The sequence below is a fragment of the Osmerus mordax genome, chromosome 11, assembly GCF_038355195.1.
Source record: "Osmerus mordax isolate fOsmMor3 chromosome 11, fOsmMor3.pri, whole genome shotgun sequence".
NCBI lineage: Eukaryota > Metazoa > Chordata > Actinopteri > Osmeriformes > Osmeridae > Osmerus > Osmerus mordax.
The window spans coordinates 16,955,278-16,969,860 of record NC_090060.1 but is presented as its reverse complement, the minus strand read 5'-3'; the positions used below and the strand labels follow the sequence as shown (position 1 = coordinate 16,969,860).

General features: G+C 48.3%; 2 protein-coding genes across 3 annotated transcripts in view; one reads left to right on the top strand and one right to left on the bottom strand.

Moving 5' to 3' along the window:
* The window catches only part of egfem1 (EGF-like and EMI domain containing 1), a 78,801-nt gene that overhangs the window by 19,675 nt on the left and 44,543 nt on the right, over positions 1 to 14,583 (top strand).
* LOC136951560 (histone-lysine N-methyltransferase MECOM-like) overlaps positions 697 to 14,583 on the bottom strand; it is an 18,807-nt gene continuing 4,920 nt past the window's right edge. For both annotated transcript variants that reach the window (XM_067246024.1, XM_067246026.1), the window contains exons 5-13: positions 14,418 to 14,505; positions 13,676 to 13,702; positions 9,969 to 10,135; positions 9,513 to 9,590; positions 7,391 to 7,560; positions 6,700 to 6,844; positions 3,250 to 3,483; positions 2,888 to 3,062; positions 697 to 2,449 (exon numbers count right to left, since the gene is read on the bottom strand). In XM_067246024.1, coding sequence (XP_067102125.1) covers positions 2,315 to 2,449; positions 2,888 to 3,062; positions 3,250 to 3,483; positions 6,700 to 6,844; positions 7,391 to 7,560; positions 9,513 to 9,590; positions 9,969 to 10,135; positions 13,676 to 13,702; positions 14,418 to 14,505 — 1,219 coding nt within the window. In that variant the 3' untranslated portion in view covers positions 697 to 2,314. The remainder of the gene's footprint in view (positions 2,450 to 2,887; positions 3,063 to 3,249; positions 3,484 to 6,699; positions 6,845 to 7,390; positions 7,561 to 9,512; positions 9,591 to 9,968; positions 10,136 to 13,675; positions 13,703 to 14,417; positions 14,506 to 14,583) is intronic.

The following is a 14,583-nucleotide window of genomic DNA, read 5'->3' as shown; positions in this document are numbered from 1 at the left end:
GAGAGAGAGACAGAGAGAGAGACAGAGGAGAGAGGGAGACAGAGGAAATGTAGTAAAGCAACAAGGCGGGAGACGAGAGAGAACGCACTAGAGCTGTAGATTGACAGAGGAAGCGAAAGCCTCAGAGACTGTAGGGACATTAATAGAGCAGAAGCCTCAGAGACTGTAGGGACATTAATAGAGCAGAAGGCCCTCAGAGACTGTAGGGACATTAATAGAGCAGAAGCCTCAGAGACTTGTAGGGACATTAATAGAGCAGAAGCCACAGAGACTGTAGGGACATTAATAGAGCAGAAGCCTCAGAGACTGTAGGGACATTAATAGAGCAGAAGCCACAGAGACTGTAGGGACATTAATAGAGCAGAAGCCTCAGAGACTGTAGGGACATTAATAGAGCAGAAGCCTCAGAGACTGTAGGGACATTAATAGAGCAGAAGCCACAGAGACTGTAGGGACATTAATAGAGCAGAAGCCACAGAGACTGTAGGGACATTAATAGAGCAGAAGCCTCAGAGACTGTAGGGACATTAATAGAGCAGAAGCCTCAGAGACTGTAGGGACATTAATAGAGCAGAAGCCACAGAGACTGTAGGGACATTAATAGAGCAGAAGCCACAGAGACTGTAGGGACATTAATAGAGCAGAAGCCACAGAGACTGTAGGGACATTAATAGAGCAGAAGTACTTTGTAGTCCTTTATTTCTTAGTTGCTCCTCCCACAGTATTGAATTGAAATGCATTACAGTTACATTGTAGAAAGCATAAACAAAGTACCTCAACTTGCTGATTACTTTTTAAAACGGATTATAAACAAAACAAAGACGACAAAAAACAACAATCTGGTCCCTCAAAATGGATCAACGTATATAATCTGTTATTTCTTATAGGTCTGGCACAAGGGATTAACATGGACTCAACATCACACAAGCTTGCAGACAACCGTAAAAAACGTCAGACATAGATCTAATCAGACCAATCATGCTTTAATGAAGAAATGATGCCATTTTTATTTGATCATTCTTTATAAGGATTTTTCATTTTCTTACATTTGAATCAGTTCATTTTCATACAAAAAACGAGTTAATATCTATGCATGGACCTGTTTCATTAGAAGAATAAGAGAGAATGGTGTTTAATACTATCCGGCACTCAGACATATTCTACAAACCCCACAGAACTCTGGATCGAGCTCCGTGGAAGTCCTCTGTACAGAGGGGAGAGCAGTACTATTCAGTAAACAAACTACAGTTTGCCAAGAAATAAATACAATTCTCAACGTACAACAGCAACAACAACAACACCGACATAAAAAAAAGAAAAAAAAAAAGAATCATGATTGTCTAAAAAAAATGAAAGACACACAAAGATGGAGTCGCTAACAACTACCATTTAGGCTATGTAGTGGTATGATCGGCTGACTACTGTGAGTTTGGGCTAAAGAGGGAGAGGCTTTGTGGGGGTTTAAAGAACGACAATACATCTCAGTACTTGCTACTCAGTAAAAAAAACGTGGTTTTCTTCCACTAAAAAGACAATCTATTTATATCTTTTCACAGATGCACAGGTGGGCAGGATGGAGAGCAGTTGACAGTCTTGTGTGCAGTGCTTGGATTGTGCAGACACAAGCACCTCGGCAAAATAACAGACAATGTAGAAGGCTGGTCTGGTCACTGTTTTTTAAACTATTTCCTTTCTTTTAGATCTTTAGAGACTGTAACCGTGGTGATGTAGTGAATGCCCTTGTGTCTGAAGCTCAGGAGGAACTTTCATGTGAACCACCGACTGCAATTCAACCCCACCTTTCCAAACATCTTCGCAAAGTATACTATCTCTAGGGCCAGCTTTGCTTCTCCGGGGGGCTCCGGGAGGTCACGATGAGGAGGGGGCAAGGTTAAGGAAACGGTGGGGCACTCTGAATAAGGTGTTCAAATACAACCCTAACACACGTCTAGTGGGCTCGGCTCTTCCTATTGGATAACAGACGCTTCAGACACGTAAGCATGTGGTTAACCTCCATCCCCCCTGTCCAACAGCTGCCTTTGCTGTGCAAAACATAGAAACTCAAACGGAATAAATACAGCTATTATTATTCAGCATTATTATTGTCATTATTATCATCACTATCATCATTGTCAATATTAACGAGGGTAACCGGATGTAGCGGTGGTGGGCTGTTTGGGCGGCGCGGGTCTGGGGCGACCCTGCCAGCAAGTAAGGCGTTCTGCTCAGCAGTCTCTGATGAGCCAGGCTCCACAGACCCTGCTGCCGGCCCAGGGGGCTCCCAGTGCCATAGGTCGGGGTCAGAGGGGGGCTATCATACATGGCTGAGGGACTGGATGGCGCTGGACTCTGCGGCAGCACGGGCTAGGCTGTGCCACATGCTGGCGGGGGAGTGAGAGGCCGGGTGGAGCGCATCCTTGTCAGCCAGGGAGAGCATCATGGCGTAGGCCTGGAGGGATGGAGGGGAGAGGGGTTAGACCACAACACACACACACACACACACACACACACAGGTACACACACGTACACACACAGGTACACACACACACACACAGGTACACACACTCACAGACAGGTACACACACACACAGACACACACACACACACACACACACACACACACACAGGTACACACACACACACACACACACACACACACACACACACACACACACACACACACACACACACACACAGGTACACACACTCACAGACAGGTACACACACTCACAGACAGGTACACACACACACACACACACACAGGTACACACACACACAGACAGGTACACACACACACACACACACACACACACACAGAAAGGTACACACACACACACACAGACAGGTACACCCACGCACACACACATGTACACACAGCATGTGTTACCTGGGACTTGGACTTCCTGTACAGGGGCTGTTTGATGGTCTCCACCAGACTAGAGGAGCTGAAGGAGGCTGCGTCACCATCACTGAACTCGCTCTCCTCCATCTTATGCATGTCAGAGAGCTGGCGGATGTGATCGAGCGCTGAGTATCCACTCTGATCATCCTCCTCATACCTGCTGTGGACGAGGGAGAAGCAGGCGTTAGCACGTTAGCATGTTAGCACGTTAGCACGCCGCACGACCACTAGCCAAGTCTGCCTACACAACTTTCAACTTTCAGACAGAGGAATGGACATGGCGTTTCCCTCCGACCCAGGGCCTCATGAGGGTGTTCAGACCCAGGGCCTCATGAGGGTCCGCTCACCTCCGTGGAGACGGTTTGCAGCTCAGGTCCACATCATCCGCTCCCTCGAAGTCGATGTCGTCTTGCACAACGTCGTCATCGTCATGGTTACAGGGAAGTGTTTCATCTCCCGGTTTCCCGGCAGAATCACTGTGCTCCTCGTCTTCCTCATCGTCGGGGCCAACAAGCTCCTCCCCATCCTCTGGGTCGCGGGACCCCCGGGTAGCCTGGAGGGGCTTCTCCTCCCCATTCAACCTGGGAAGGACAGACACCACACATGAACCATACCACACTACAACCTCACCACACATCAACCTCACCACACTACAACCTCACCGCACTACAACCTCACCACACATGAACCACACCACACTACAACCACACCACACATGAACCATACCGCACTACAACCTCACCACACATCAACCACACCACACTACAACCTCACCGCACTACAACCTCACCGCACTACAACCTCACCACACATCAACCTCACCACACTACAACCTCACCGCACTACAACCTCACCACACTACAACCTCACCACACATGAACCATACCACACTACAACCTCACCACACATGAACCATACCACACTACAACCTCACCACACATGAACCATACCACACTACAACCTCACCACACATGAACCATACCACACTACAACCTCACCACACATGAACCATACCACACTACAACCTCACCACACATGAACCATACCACACTACAACCTCACCACACATGAACCATACCACACTACAACCTCACCACACATGAACCATACCGCACTACAACCTCACCACACTACAACCTCACCACACATCAACCTCACCACACTACAACCTCACCACACATGAACCATACCACACTACAACCTCACCACACATGAACCATACCACATTACAACCTCACCACACATGAACCATACCACACTACAACCTCACCACACATGAACCATACCACACTACAACCTCACCACACATGAACCATACCGCACTACAACCTCACCACACATGAACCATACCGCACTACAACCTCACCACACATGAACCATACCGCACTACAACCACACCACACATCAACCTCACCGCACTACAACCTCACCACACTACAACCTCACCACACATCAACCACACTACAACCACACCACACATCAACCTCACCACACTACAACCTCACCACACATCAACCACACTACAACCTCACCACACTACAACCTCACCACACTACAACCTCACCACACATCAACCACACTACAACCTCACCACACTACAACCTCACCACACTACAACATCACCACACATCAACCACACTACAACCTCACTACACTACAACCTCACCACACTACAACCTCACCACACATCAACCACACTACAACCTCACCACACATCAACCTCACCACACATCAACCTCACCACTCAAAAGCACACTCTTCATGCAGTCCAGCCCCCTGCACCATCGCACACTTCAACCACACGCTGCACACAAGGTGCATCATTCGCTAATTCTCTAACTATGAGGGAGGAAAGAGAGAGAGAAAGTGATAGATGGGAAACGTAAGAGATATTGTGAAACGGACTGGATGAGAGATACGGAGAGCGAGTGAGAAAAAGAGAGAGAGAGAAAGAAAGAGACAGAGAGAAGGAAGAGAGGAGAAAGATCTACATTCATTGTGTCATAGAGGCAGGGAGGGGAGGCAGGGAGGCAGGGAGGCAGGGAGGGGAGGCAGGGAGGCCCCTTTGGGTACTGGATCGGTCCGCCACTTAGCTGGGCCGCTCTGCCTCCCTGCCTGTTTATTTTCCTACTATCTCGTATTCATCTAATAGGCAAAATATTTAGCTGACAGCCCCATTTGGTGGGAGAGTTATGAGAGCGTTGCCAACCAGCCCATTTCCCAGTCCCTACGGAGAGAAGGCCAGCTATCCAAACTCTCTGTGTCTTAATCTGCCCACTGCCTCTGCGCCACAGGAAACAACCATTTGGTAAATCATCTGGAACCACATTTAGACTGATTCACTAATTACACTCAGGGATGTCTTTCGTCAGCTCACAAAAATGCAATTTCTGCACAAAGAGTCCAGAAAGCAGAAGAGGGAAAGAAAGTAAAAGATTGACAGAGAGACAGAGAGAAAGAAACAGAAAGAGAGACATGAAGATGAATTATGAAAAGAACAGAACATATTATAACCAAACTCCCCTCAGAGATGAGAACATTCTTACAAACAGGATGTGATGCGTTTTAAAAAGCGGCTCACAAACTGAACAACTGTGGCAGAAAATAGGGGAAATGATTGAAGTCTATATTTGTGCACAGTGCAGAATGTACACTGTACGGATGTAGATTCAGATACAACAGAAGTATTTCAGAAGATGTTTTACTGAGTTTTTGAGAGTTTCTAAAAAGCAGTGCCCCCTGGTGGAGGAGGAGCACTAGGCAGCCTGTACACTTGGGGTGCAGTGTCCAGACTGCAGGTCTACACAAGGGGACAAGCTCTGGGAGAAAAAGAGCAAGCTCTATGATTGAGAAAACAGATTCGCTAATTACGCTTTCAAACGTGGTAATTTGCTGGGGATAAAGTATCTATCATAAGTAGTCAGGAGCACAGCACTTTGAAAGGAAACATGAGCTGACCTCTTGACCTCGGACTTCTACCCTCTTCCTGTAGGCAGACATGTTGGGTCCAGATGTGGCCTGCTCACATCTGCAAGTCTCTCTCTCTCCCTTTCTCCCTCTCTCTCTCCCTTTCTCCCTCTCTCTTCTCGCTCTTCTCCCTCTCTCTCTCTTCTCTCTCTCTCTCTCTTCTCTCTGTCTGTCTGTCTGTCTGTCTCCCTCTCTCTCTCTCTCTCTCTCTCTCTCTGTCTCTCTCTCTCTCTGTCTCCCTGTGTCTCTCTCTTCTCTCTCTCTACTGTCTACACTTCATGTCCTCCAGACCGACCCAGACTGGGAGATCTCTATCTTCTCCCCAATCTCTCCCTGATCACTCCAAGACAGATATAAATAAACCCACCAACCTTCTTGCTCCACTAGCTCGCTTTAAACTCTCCTTCAAGTTTCAGGAATTTATTTGCATAATCATGAAAGATAATTGTATGCACAAAGATATCTTTGCACATGCATGGCCAAAAGTCAACAGTTAAAATGAGCCCCTGCACGTTTCCAAATGTTGTAATTATCCAGAATGTCAGTTATGATCATGTTTTACCCAGAACCCCCCTGGGCAACATTGTAATTAATAAAGTCTTCGGACTGTAGAGCAGCAGGGGTCTCGTGGGGTCAAGCAAGGCCGTGTCAACTGGTGTTTGCCTATAATCATCTCCCTGTTTACCCCACAGCTCTGAATGACTGCTGAAGAAACAGACAGACTAGTCCCATGTCTGTTCAGGCTGTTCTGCTGAAGTCGTTCACACACAAAGACCGACATACATTCACACACACATACAATAATAAACACCCACACCCATGACACTTACCCTTCCTCAGAATGGTCAGGAGATGCCTGGCTCTGGCCTGTGTTGCCGATAAAGTTTCGTATTTCATTGAAGTAGGAGTCTTCCTTGTCGTCTAGTATAGCACTGCTACTGTCCAGCTCAGAGCGAGGGGAGGACATAGCGGTGCCTGGACACACACACACACACACCTCAATCAGGACTCCACATTGGGACTTACAGTGAATTGAACTTTACAACAATATCCGTCACTGTGAGATCCTCTCAGACAAGACCAGAGAGCTGACCACACAGGCTTCACATAGGGAGAGGAGTGTCATTTACAGAGCTACTGTAGTAAATTATTTTTGATTAATTCGAGACGTCCAGTTTATGACTGGCTGCTAGCCACATGTCACTGGTCTCCAGAACTATTTCAGTCTTAGCAGCACAGTCTCTCAGACTAACAGTCTTGGTTTCTGCTGTAAAAGCAATTCAGTCAGAGAAAATATGGAATATAATTTGTTGTCCCAGAGCCATAGACAGATTTATTCAATTTGCTTCTGCAGGTACATAAATGCTCTAGCAATAAGCAAATTAAATTCAAAATCGTATAGCTCGAGACTTTACAGTTGCGTTTCAGATTGAGTGAGTGCTCTGCGGTAGCTGCTGGTGTGGTTGAATCAGCGGACGTGTGGCGGTCGTGTAGCGGTCGTGTGGCGGAGCTGTGGTTCACCTGAGACGTTACCGTTCTCATGCTTCTTCAGGTGGCGGTCCAGGTTGGTCTGCTGGCCAAAACAGCGGTCACACAGGTGGCACTTGAAGGGCTTCTCCTTGTTGTGGATGTTGCGGATGTGTCGTTGCAGGTTGGAGGAGATGCTGAAGGAGCGGTCACAGTATTTACACCTGCGGAGAGGAACACAGGTGTGCTCTCAGTATTCATCACAGTGGCTGAACATGGTTCTCACATGGTTCTCACATGGTTCTCACATGGTTCTCACATGGTTCTCACATGGTTCTCACATGGTTCTCACATGGTACTCACATGGTTCTCACATTCTCATAGGGAAACGCACACGCCAACACAAGCTTTTACAGACAAAAGTTTCCCCTTTCTCACACAAGACAAATGAGCTTGTGGAAGGTGAAACGGCACTGTCTCTTATCTCAAGCCAGCACAACAAAAATCACATTCTTTTCTCACAAAATAAGCATGCAGCTAATGCGTTTTTCACCCCCCGAAATCAGAGCCGAAGCCAAGTTTCTTCATGCAAAATTATACAAGATGATTACATCTTTTCTTTTGCTGGAAATTAACTGGCTTGATTGGTCGTCCCTTAGGAACACCAGTTATCTTGCTAAAAACTGCAATAAACAGCCAATCTTGAAAGCCGTTCCAGCAGTGTAGTGGAGTCACAATGGGGCAGCTGAGGGCTCTAACTGCCTCCCCTGTGGTCAGCTGGCTTCACTGAAGCTGGGATGCTTGTGGGATTAGGTCTGCAGCTGGGGCTGGGGTTGGGGTTGAGGCTGGGGTTGAGGCTGGGGCTGGGGTTGAGGCTGGGGTTGGGGTTGAGGCTGGGGTTGAGGTTGGGGTTGAGGCTGGGGTTGAGGCTGGGGCTGGGGTTGAGGCTGGGGTTGAGGCTGGGGTTGGGGTTGAGGCTGGGGCTGGGGTTGAGGCTGGGGTTGAGGCTGGGGTTGAGGCTGGAGCTGGGGTTGAGGCTGGGGTTGAGGCTGGGGTTGGGGTTGATGTCATCCTTCTGCCTCCCACCAGGATCTGGACAACTGACTATGTTTCTCATCACCTACATCACCTCTCCATACCTCCATCCAAACACACCCCTGCTCTCTCTCCAGCAACCATATTTCTTCAGGCAAATGACTTTATTGTATTATAACTATTATTACATCCACCAGGCTGGAGAACATCCACCAGGCTGGAGAACATCCACCAGGCTGGAGAACATCCACCAGGCTGGAGAACATCCACCAGGCTGGAGAACATCCTCCAGGCTGGAGAACATCCTCCAGGCTGGAGAACAGCCCGAGACAGATGAGAGCTCTCTGGAAGAACTCACCGCGCACACACGTGTTAGTACATGTGCGTTTCCCACCAAGCTCGTTTGGTGGAGCGCATGTGTTCTCTGAGAGACTTGGTTAGTCAGTGTGTAGGTTTGACACGGACATTCATCAATGACCTGATGTCCGAATGAAAAGCTTTCCATTCTGCATTGTGTGTGTTCACAGGCTGAGACAGAGTGGGAGGAGGTGGCAGGGGGAGGGGGTGGCAGGGGGAGGAGGTGGCAGGGGGAGGGGGTGGCAGGGGGAGGAGGTGGCAGGGGGTGGCAGGGGGAGGAGGTGGCAGGGGGAGGAGGTGGCAGGGGGAGGGGGTGGCAGGGGGAGGAAGTGGCAGGGGGAGGAGGTGGCAGGGGGCGGGGGTGGCAGGGGGAGGAGGTGGCAGGGGGAGGGGGTGGCAGGGGGAGGAGGTGGCAGGGGGCGGGGGTGGCAGGGGGAGGAGGTGGCAGGGGGAGGGGGTGGCAGGGGGAGGAGGTGTACTCCTGTCAGCCAGACTTGGGTTCAGACATCCCACAGCCCTGAGGCCTCCTTATAAGGCAGGGTATGCTCAGCCATGATAACACACACTCACACATCAACACACACGCACACACACACACACACAATTATCCAGCAAGACTTATAGCTATTTGTTTATCCTGGCACCCAAGGGTGAATGCTAACATTGCTGTCCTCATACTCTTTCAGGGAAACAGGGTGATCATAGTTGTGTATGTTCCAGCAGGTGAGTGTGTACTGACAGGTGAGTGTGTGTGTACAAACAGCTGAGAGTGTGTGTGTCTCACCTGTATGGCTGCTCTCCTGTGTGTGTCCGGAGATGGCGGGTCAAGTTGGCGGAGCGAGGGAATATTTTGCCACAGTACCTAGAGGAGAGAAGACATGCAAGGATGCTGTTTCTCCGGCTTTACACAGCACAGACACCAAGACCATACCCACTCATCTAATACTTCCATCTGCTGATCTCTCTCTGTTTGGGATTAACATATGTCATTAATCAGTGTGTAATAAACCACAGAGCTTAGTGTACAGCTCCCACGCACACACTCACACACACACACCCCCCCCAAACACACCCCCCCCCACACAAACGCTCACACACACACAGCGCCAGATCAAAGCCCTGTCGGGGTCCGAAAGCACAAATCTGAATCTGTTAATCAGGAATAACTCTACCCCGACCAGCGTTACCGCTGTAGGAGACGGACAGATATGGGAGATGGGATGTGCGTCACCATGGTTACCTGCAGGTGTAGCGCTCCTTGCCCTTGCGCAGCAACGTTTCCGGGAGGGCGTTCGTCGGAGCTCTGAAGTCAAACATGGAGGGGACCGAGCGCAGGAGGTCACCTGACTCTGGCTTCAGGGAACCGAACGTCTCCAGCTTCTCAGCCATGTTCTCAATGGCTGACATCTGTGGAGAGAGAGAGAGAGACATAGAGACAGAGAGAGAGAGAGAGAGACATAGAGAGAGACATAGAGAGAGACATAGAGAGAGACATAGAGAGAGACAGAGAGAGAGAGAGACAAAGAGAGAGACAAAGAGAGAGAGACAGAGAGAGAGAGACAGACAGAGAGAGACAGAGAGAGACCTTGGTTAGAGGTTCTGTAGAGCAGGACTGAAAGTCATGACAGGGCTTAGAGCAAAAGGGACGTAAGTGACATTTTTTTAATTTTACAGCTGAGCAAAAAAGAACTTTTGATTGATTGTAATTATTTAATTAAAAACAACATTTAAGGAATCTAAACTTTCATTGAAATTAGGCTTCAAGAAAATTACATTTCCAAAGATAATAAAAAAAACTAAAAATGTACTTATGCCTATTTTGCTCCAAACTCAATTGAAGGGTTTCACTTATGCCTTAAATGTTTTTGGCATTTTTATGTAGCTAATCAAGACCTATAAATGATATATAAAACTATTTTGTTCTGCAAAGATGTCCCGCTCGCTCCTTTTGCTCCAGTCCTACACATCCATAATTATGTTTTTCCACCATTCATTTTTTTTCTCATATTGTCTTCCATTGAAAATCTCCCCAATATGATTGTAAATATATTATTTTGGTCAACACTTCTAATCAAAATCCCAAAATATGAATGGTCACTTTTCTTTTGAGGATTATTACCAACCATAACTTAGTAGATAAAATATTGTTTTTTGTTCCTAATATATCAGATATTTTGGTCATTGGGTTATTGTTTTTCATCAATGAGTGAAATTATGTCATGCTTATTATATTTTTCACAATGTTCCACCAAACAAGGCAAAGCAGTCCCTTACACACACACACACACACACACACACACACACACACACACACACACACACACACACACACACACACACACACACACACACACACACACACACACACACACACACACACACACACACACACACACCAGCACACACACACAAAAGGAAAGGGATAACATAATCTACTAATTATGAGTAACATTTGCTTTTCAAAGATGTTTGATGTGTGCATGGATGCTCGTGTGTGTGCATGTATGTGTGAGAGAGCGTGTGTGTGCATGTGTGTGTGAGAGAGTGTGTGTGTGTATGCGTGTGTGCAGCCAAATTAACCGTCAGCACTGTGCAAATTTGAGGGAGAATATGTATACTTTTGATTTGTGTTGTGTGAGTGTGTGTTGGGGGGGGTGAGTGTGTGTGGGTGTGTTGGGGGGGTGAGAGTGTGTGTGGGTGTGTGTTGGGGGGGTGTGTGTATGTGTGTGTGTTGGGGGGGTGTGAGTGTGTGTGGGTGTGTGTTGGGGGGGTGTGAGTGTGTGTTGTGGGGGGTGTGACTGTGTGTGGGTGTGTGTTGGGGGGGTGTGAGTGTGTGTTGTGGGGGGTGTGAGTGTGTGTGGGTGTGTGTTGGGGGGGTGTGAGTGTGTGTTGGGGGGGTGTGACTGTGTGTGGGTGTGTGTTTGCGTGGGGCAGACGAGTGATTCATGTCCATTGCTGGGCTGTAAACCATTGTGTAGAGAATGTAGGCAGACAGCACATTTGTCAATATGAAGGATGTTGACGTTACTGATCAAGGGCCAGACACGGGTAATAATGATATGGCTGTGCTGGGTGGGGAGGGACGGGAGCGGCCTGGGGGGGCGGGGGGCTGGGGCGGGGGGGGGGGGGGGGGGGGGCCAGGGCATGTCAGCTCATCACTATGGAGGCTGTTTTTAAGGGGCCGCACATTTGCATTATTTTGCGTGTATTGCATTTCCAGTGTGTTCCTTATTCTTATTTCAATAAGGCTACAAATCACTAGTGATCCACGGCCCTGCTCCTGGCCTGACATTTCATCTCACTGTTCCACCCCCTGTCAGTCTGACACGGGCAGAGAAACAGACAGGAGGAGGGAGGGAAAAGAGAATTGGAGGAGGGAGAGAGAGAAAGAGAGAGACATAGAAAGAGAGAGAGAGAAAATGAGAGAGAAAAAGAGAGAAAGAGAGATTGAAAGAGAGAGCGAGAGAGAGCGTGTTGACTGATGAATGACAACAACCACATAATTTGATTGGCCTACGAGGACCAAAGGCCCAGTGTAAGGTTCGTATCGCAGTTCCTGCATTCTGACTGGGTAAGAGGATGTGAAGTTTAATAATGAATATGCCAATGCTCCGTAAGGGTGGGGGGGCAGCTGAGTGGGGTAGAAATCCAATTCTTCGGAATGTATTTCATAAGGATCGTTACGGCAACAGGGTGGCTACGTTTTCCATAGCTCCATAAGAGGCCGTAATTCTAGGTAGCATTAGTGGTCCTAAAGCTGTCCAAAACAGTGAGTCTCTGAGATAAGACTGTTCAGCTGTCCAACACAGTGAGTCTCTGAGATAAGACTGTTCAGCTGTCCAACACAGTGAGTCTCTGAGATAAGACTGTTCAGCTGTCCAACACAGTGAGTCTCTGAGATAAGACTGTTCAGCTGTCCAACACAGTGAGTCTCTGAGATAAGACTGTTCAGCTGCGGAGCTGCTGGACATGGCCCACCCTGTCTCCTCCTCTCTGTCAAACTAACTCACACTCCTTCACCTTCTGCTAAGTGTCTCGTGTGTCTGCCTGCTCCGGGCCGGAGGGAGAGGCAGAGACAGAATCAGAGACAGCCTCAATATCTGCCTCGTCAGATATTGATTCGGTCTGACAGGACACAGAGTGTGAGATGTCTGGAAGCGGGACAGCTAGATGAATAGCTGCACATTTTAGCCCCGCTGAGATTCTCTCGCCCCCCCACCCCGCAGCCAGACACCCACCCACCCTCCGGTTCCCCTGCTGCCCTCCTGTGTGTCGTTGAACTTGCTTGTTGCTGTAGTGTCTCTGAGGGGCCTCTGTTGATTGGCTAGCGTCAGATGTCAGTGGTGCTGAGAGCAGCTTAATTAGTGAGATGCATTCTCAATTGTTGATCTTATCAGAAACCAGATGTCTGGGGGAGTTCCTCCCCCCTCCCCATGCCCACTCCCCGCCCTCTCCACGTCCCTCGGAGACTGTTACCCTCTCGCTGATGCAGAACCCCCACCACCCCCACCCCCCACCTCTGTGCCCATTTTAGCAGGCTAGCTTTGCTGTCCAAACAAGCGGGCCTCCAGTCAGTGTTAGATGTGCAGAGTTGCTATGTGGGGAAACCCCGTAAAAAGTCCCATCATCACCAGTGCAAATAAACACCGACCGAAAACCTCAAAGAGTTTTGTTTGCAAACTCAAGCAGATTGTTAATATTGTTTAAACACAACAATTTACTATATGAGGATTATATTTTATATACACAACAATTTGTAACAGTACTTCTTAACATGTAGATGTGAGAAGTGATTGGTTGGTCAGATACATGCTGAGAAGTGATTGGTTGGTCAGATACATGCTGAGAAGTGATGATTGGTTGGTCAGATACATGCTGAGAAGTGATTGGTTGGTCAGATACATGCTGAGAAGTTTGGGGTGGAGGAAGACGTTTGTCAGGACTTACCCAGGTCCTCTGGTCTGGCATACGGAACTAAGGGGCAGGACAGAAGGAAAAGAGTCATCAGAATCAGGAAGTGCATGAATCAACAGCTTTTGATTGGACGCACATGGCCAAGGAGGGGTGGAAGTTAGGCTGGGACGGGGTGACCGACTTCTTAAAAAAGGCCCCTGGCCAGAGTTTCTGGGAATGATTTGTGTGTCCAGACATCATAAAGTAATAAAGATGTCCTTAACTCTGTAACTGTTTAGGTTGATAGGACACCTCATTAAGCTGTGTGTGACAGCCTGGAGGATAGGCTAAAGGAAAAAACTGGTTCACCAAGTGAGGAAAGGGTACATAAATCAGGAGGCTGAAACAGCCAGTAAAAACCAGGCCTGCAATCTATGGCTAGTTAAAAAGCCTGGCTTGAGAAAGTGGTGTTTTCACTTACCAGGGCAGAATTAACGCATGCACTTCAACACACACTAACTACAGGCACACAGAGACCAGAAGCACATCTTTAAGAGCATATCATTTTTATATTGACAGACACATGTGAGGATATGTCACTGGGTGCCCTTTCCAGTCCCCACATCTGCTTTAGATAGTCTAGAACAGCCCCAACAAGCTCCAGCATGGATCAGTCTGCAATCCCCCCGCAACCTGCCCCCCCCCTCTCCCCTGGGCCAGCCCAGAATACTGCACCCCCCCCCCCCAGGCCTTAGAACCAGTTGATGTAACCATGACAACACCGACAGGAACCTACCTGAGGATGAAACAGGAATCCCGGGTTGGGACGCATGTACTTGTCTTTCAGAGCCTCAAACGGGTCTGTCATCTTCCTCTTCTCAACCCTGCTAATGTTAGACTTCTATCAGTTCTTACATGCACACGACAGGAAAGCAGAGATGGGTAATTCAATCCAATATTAG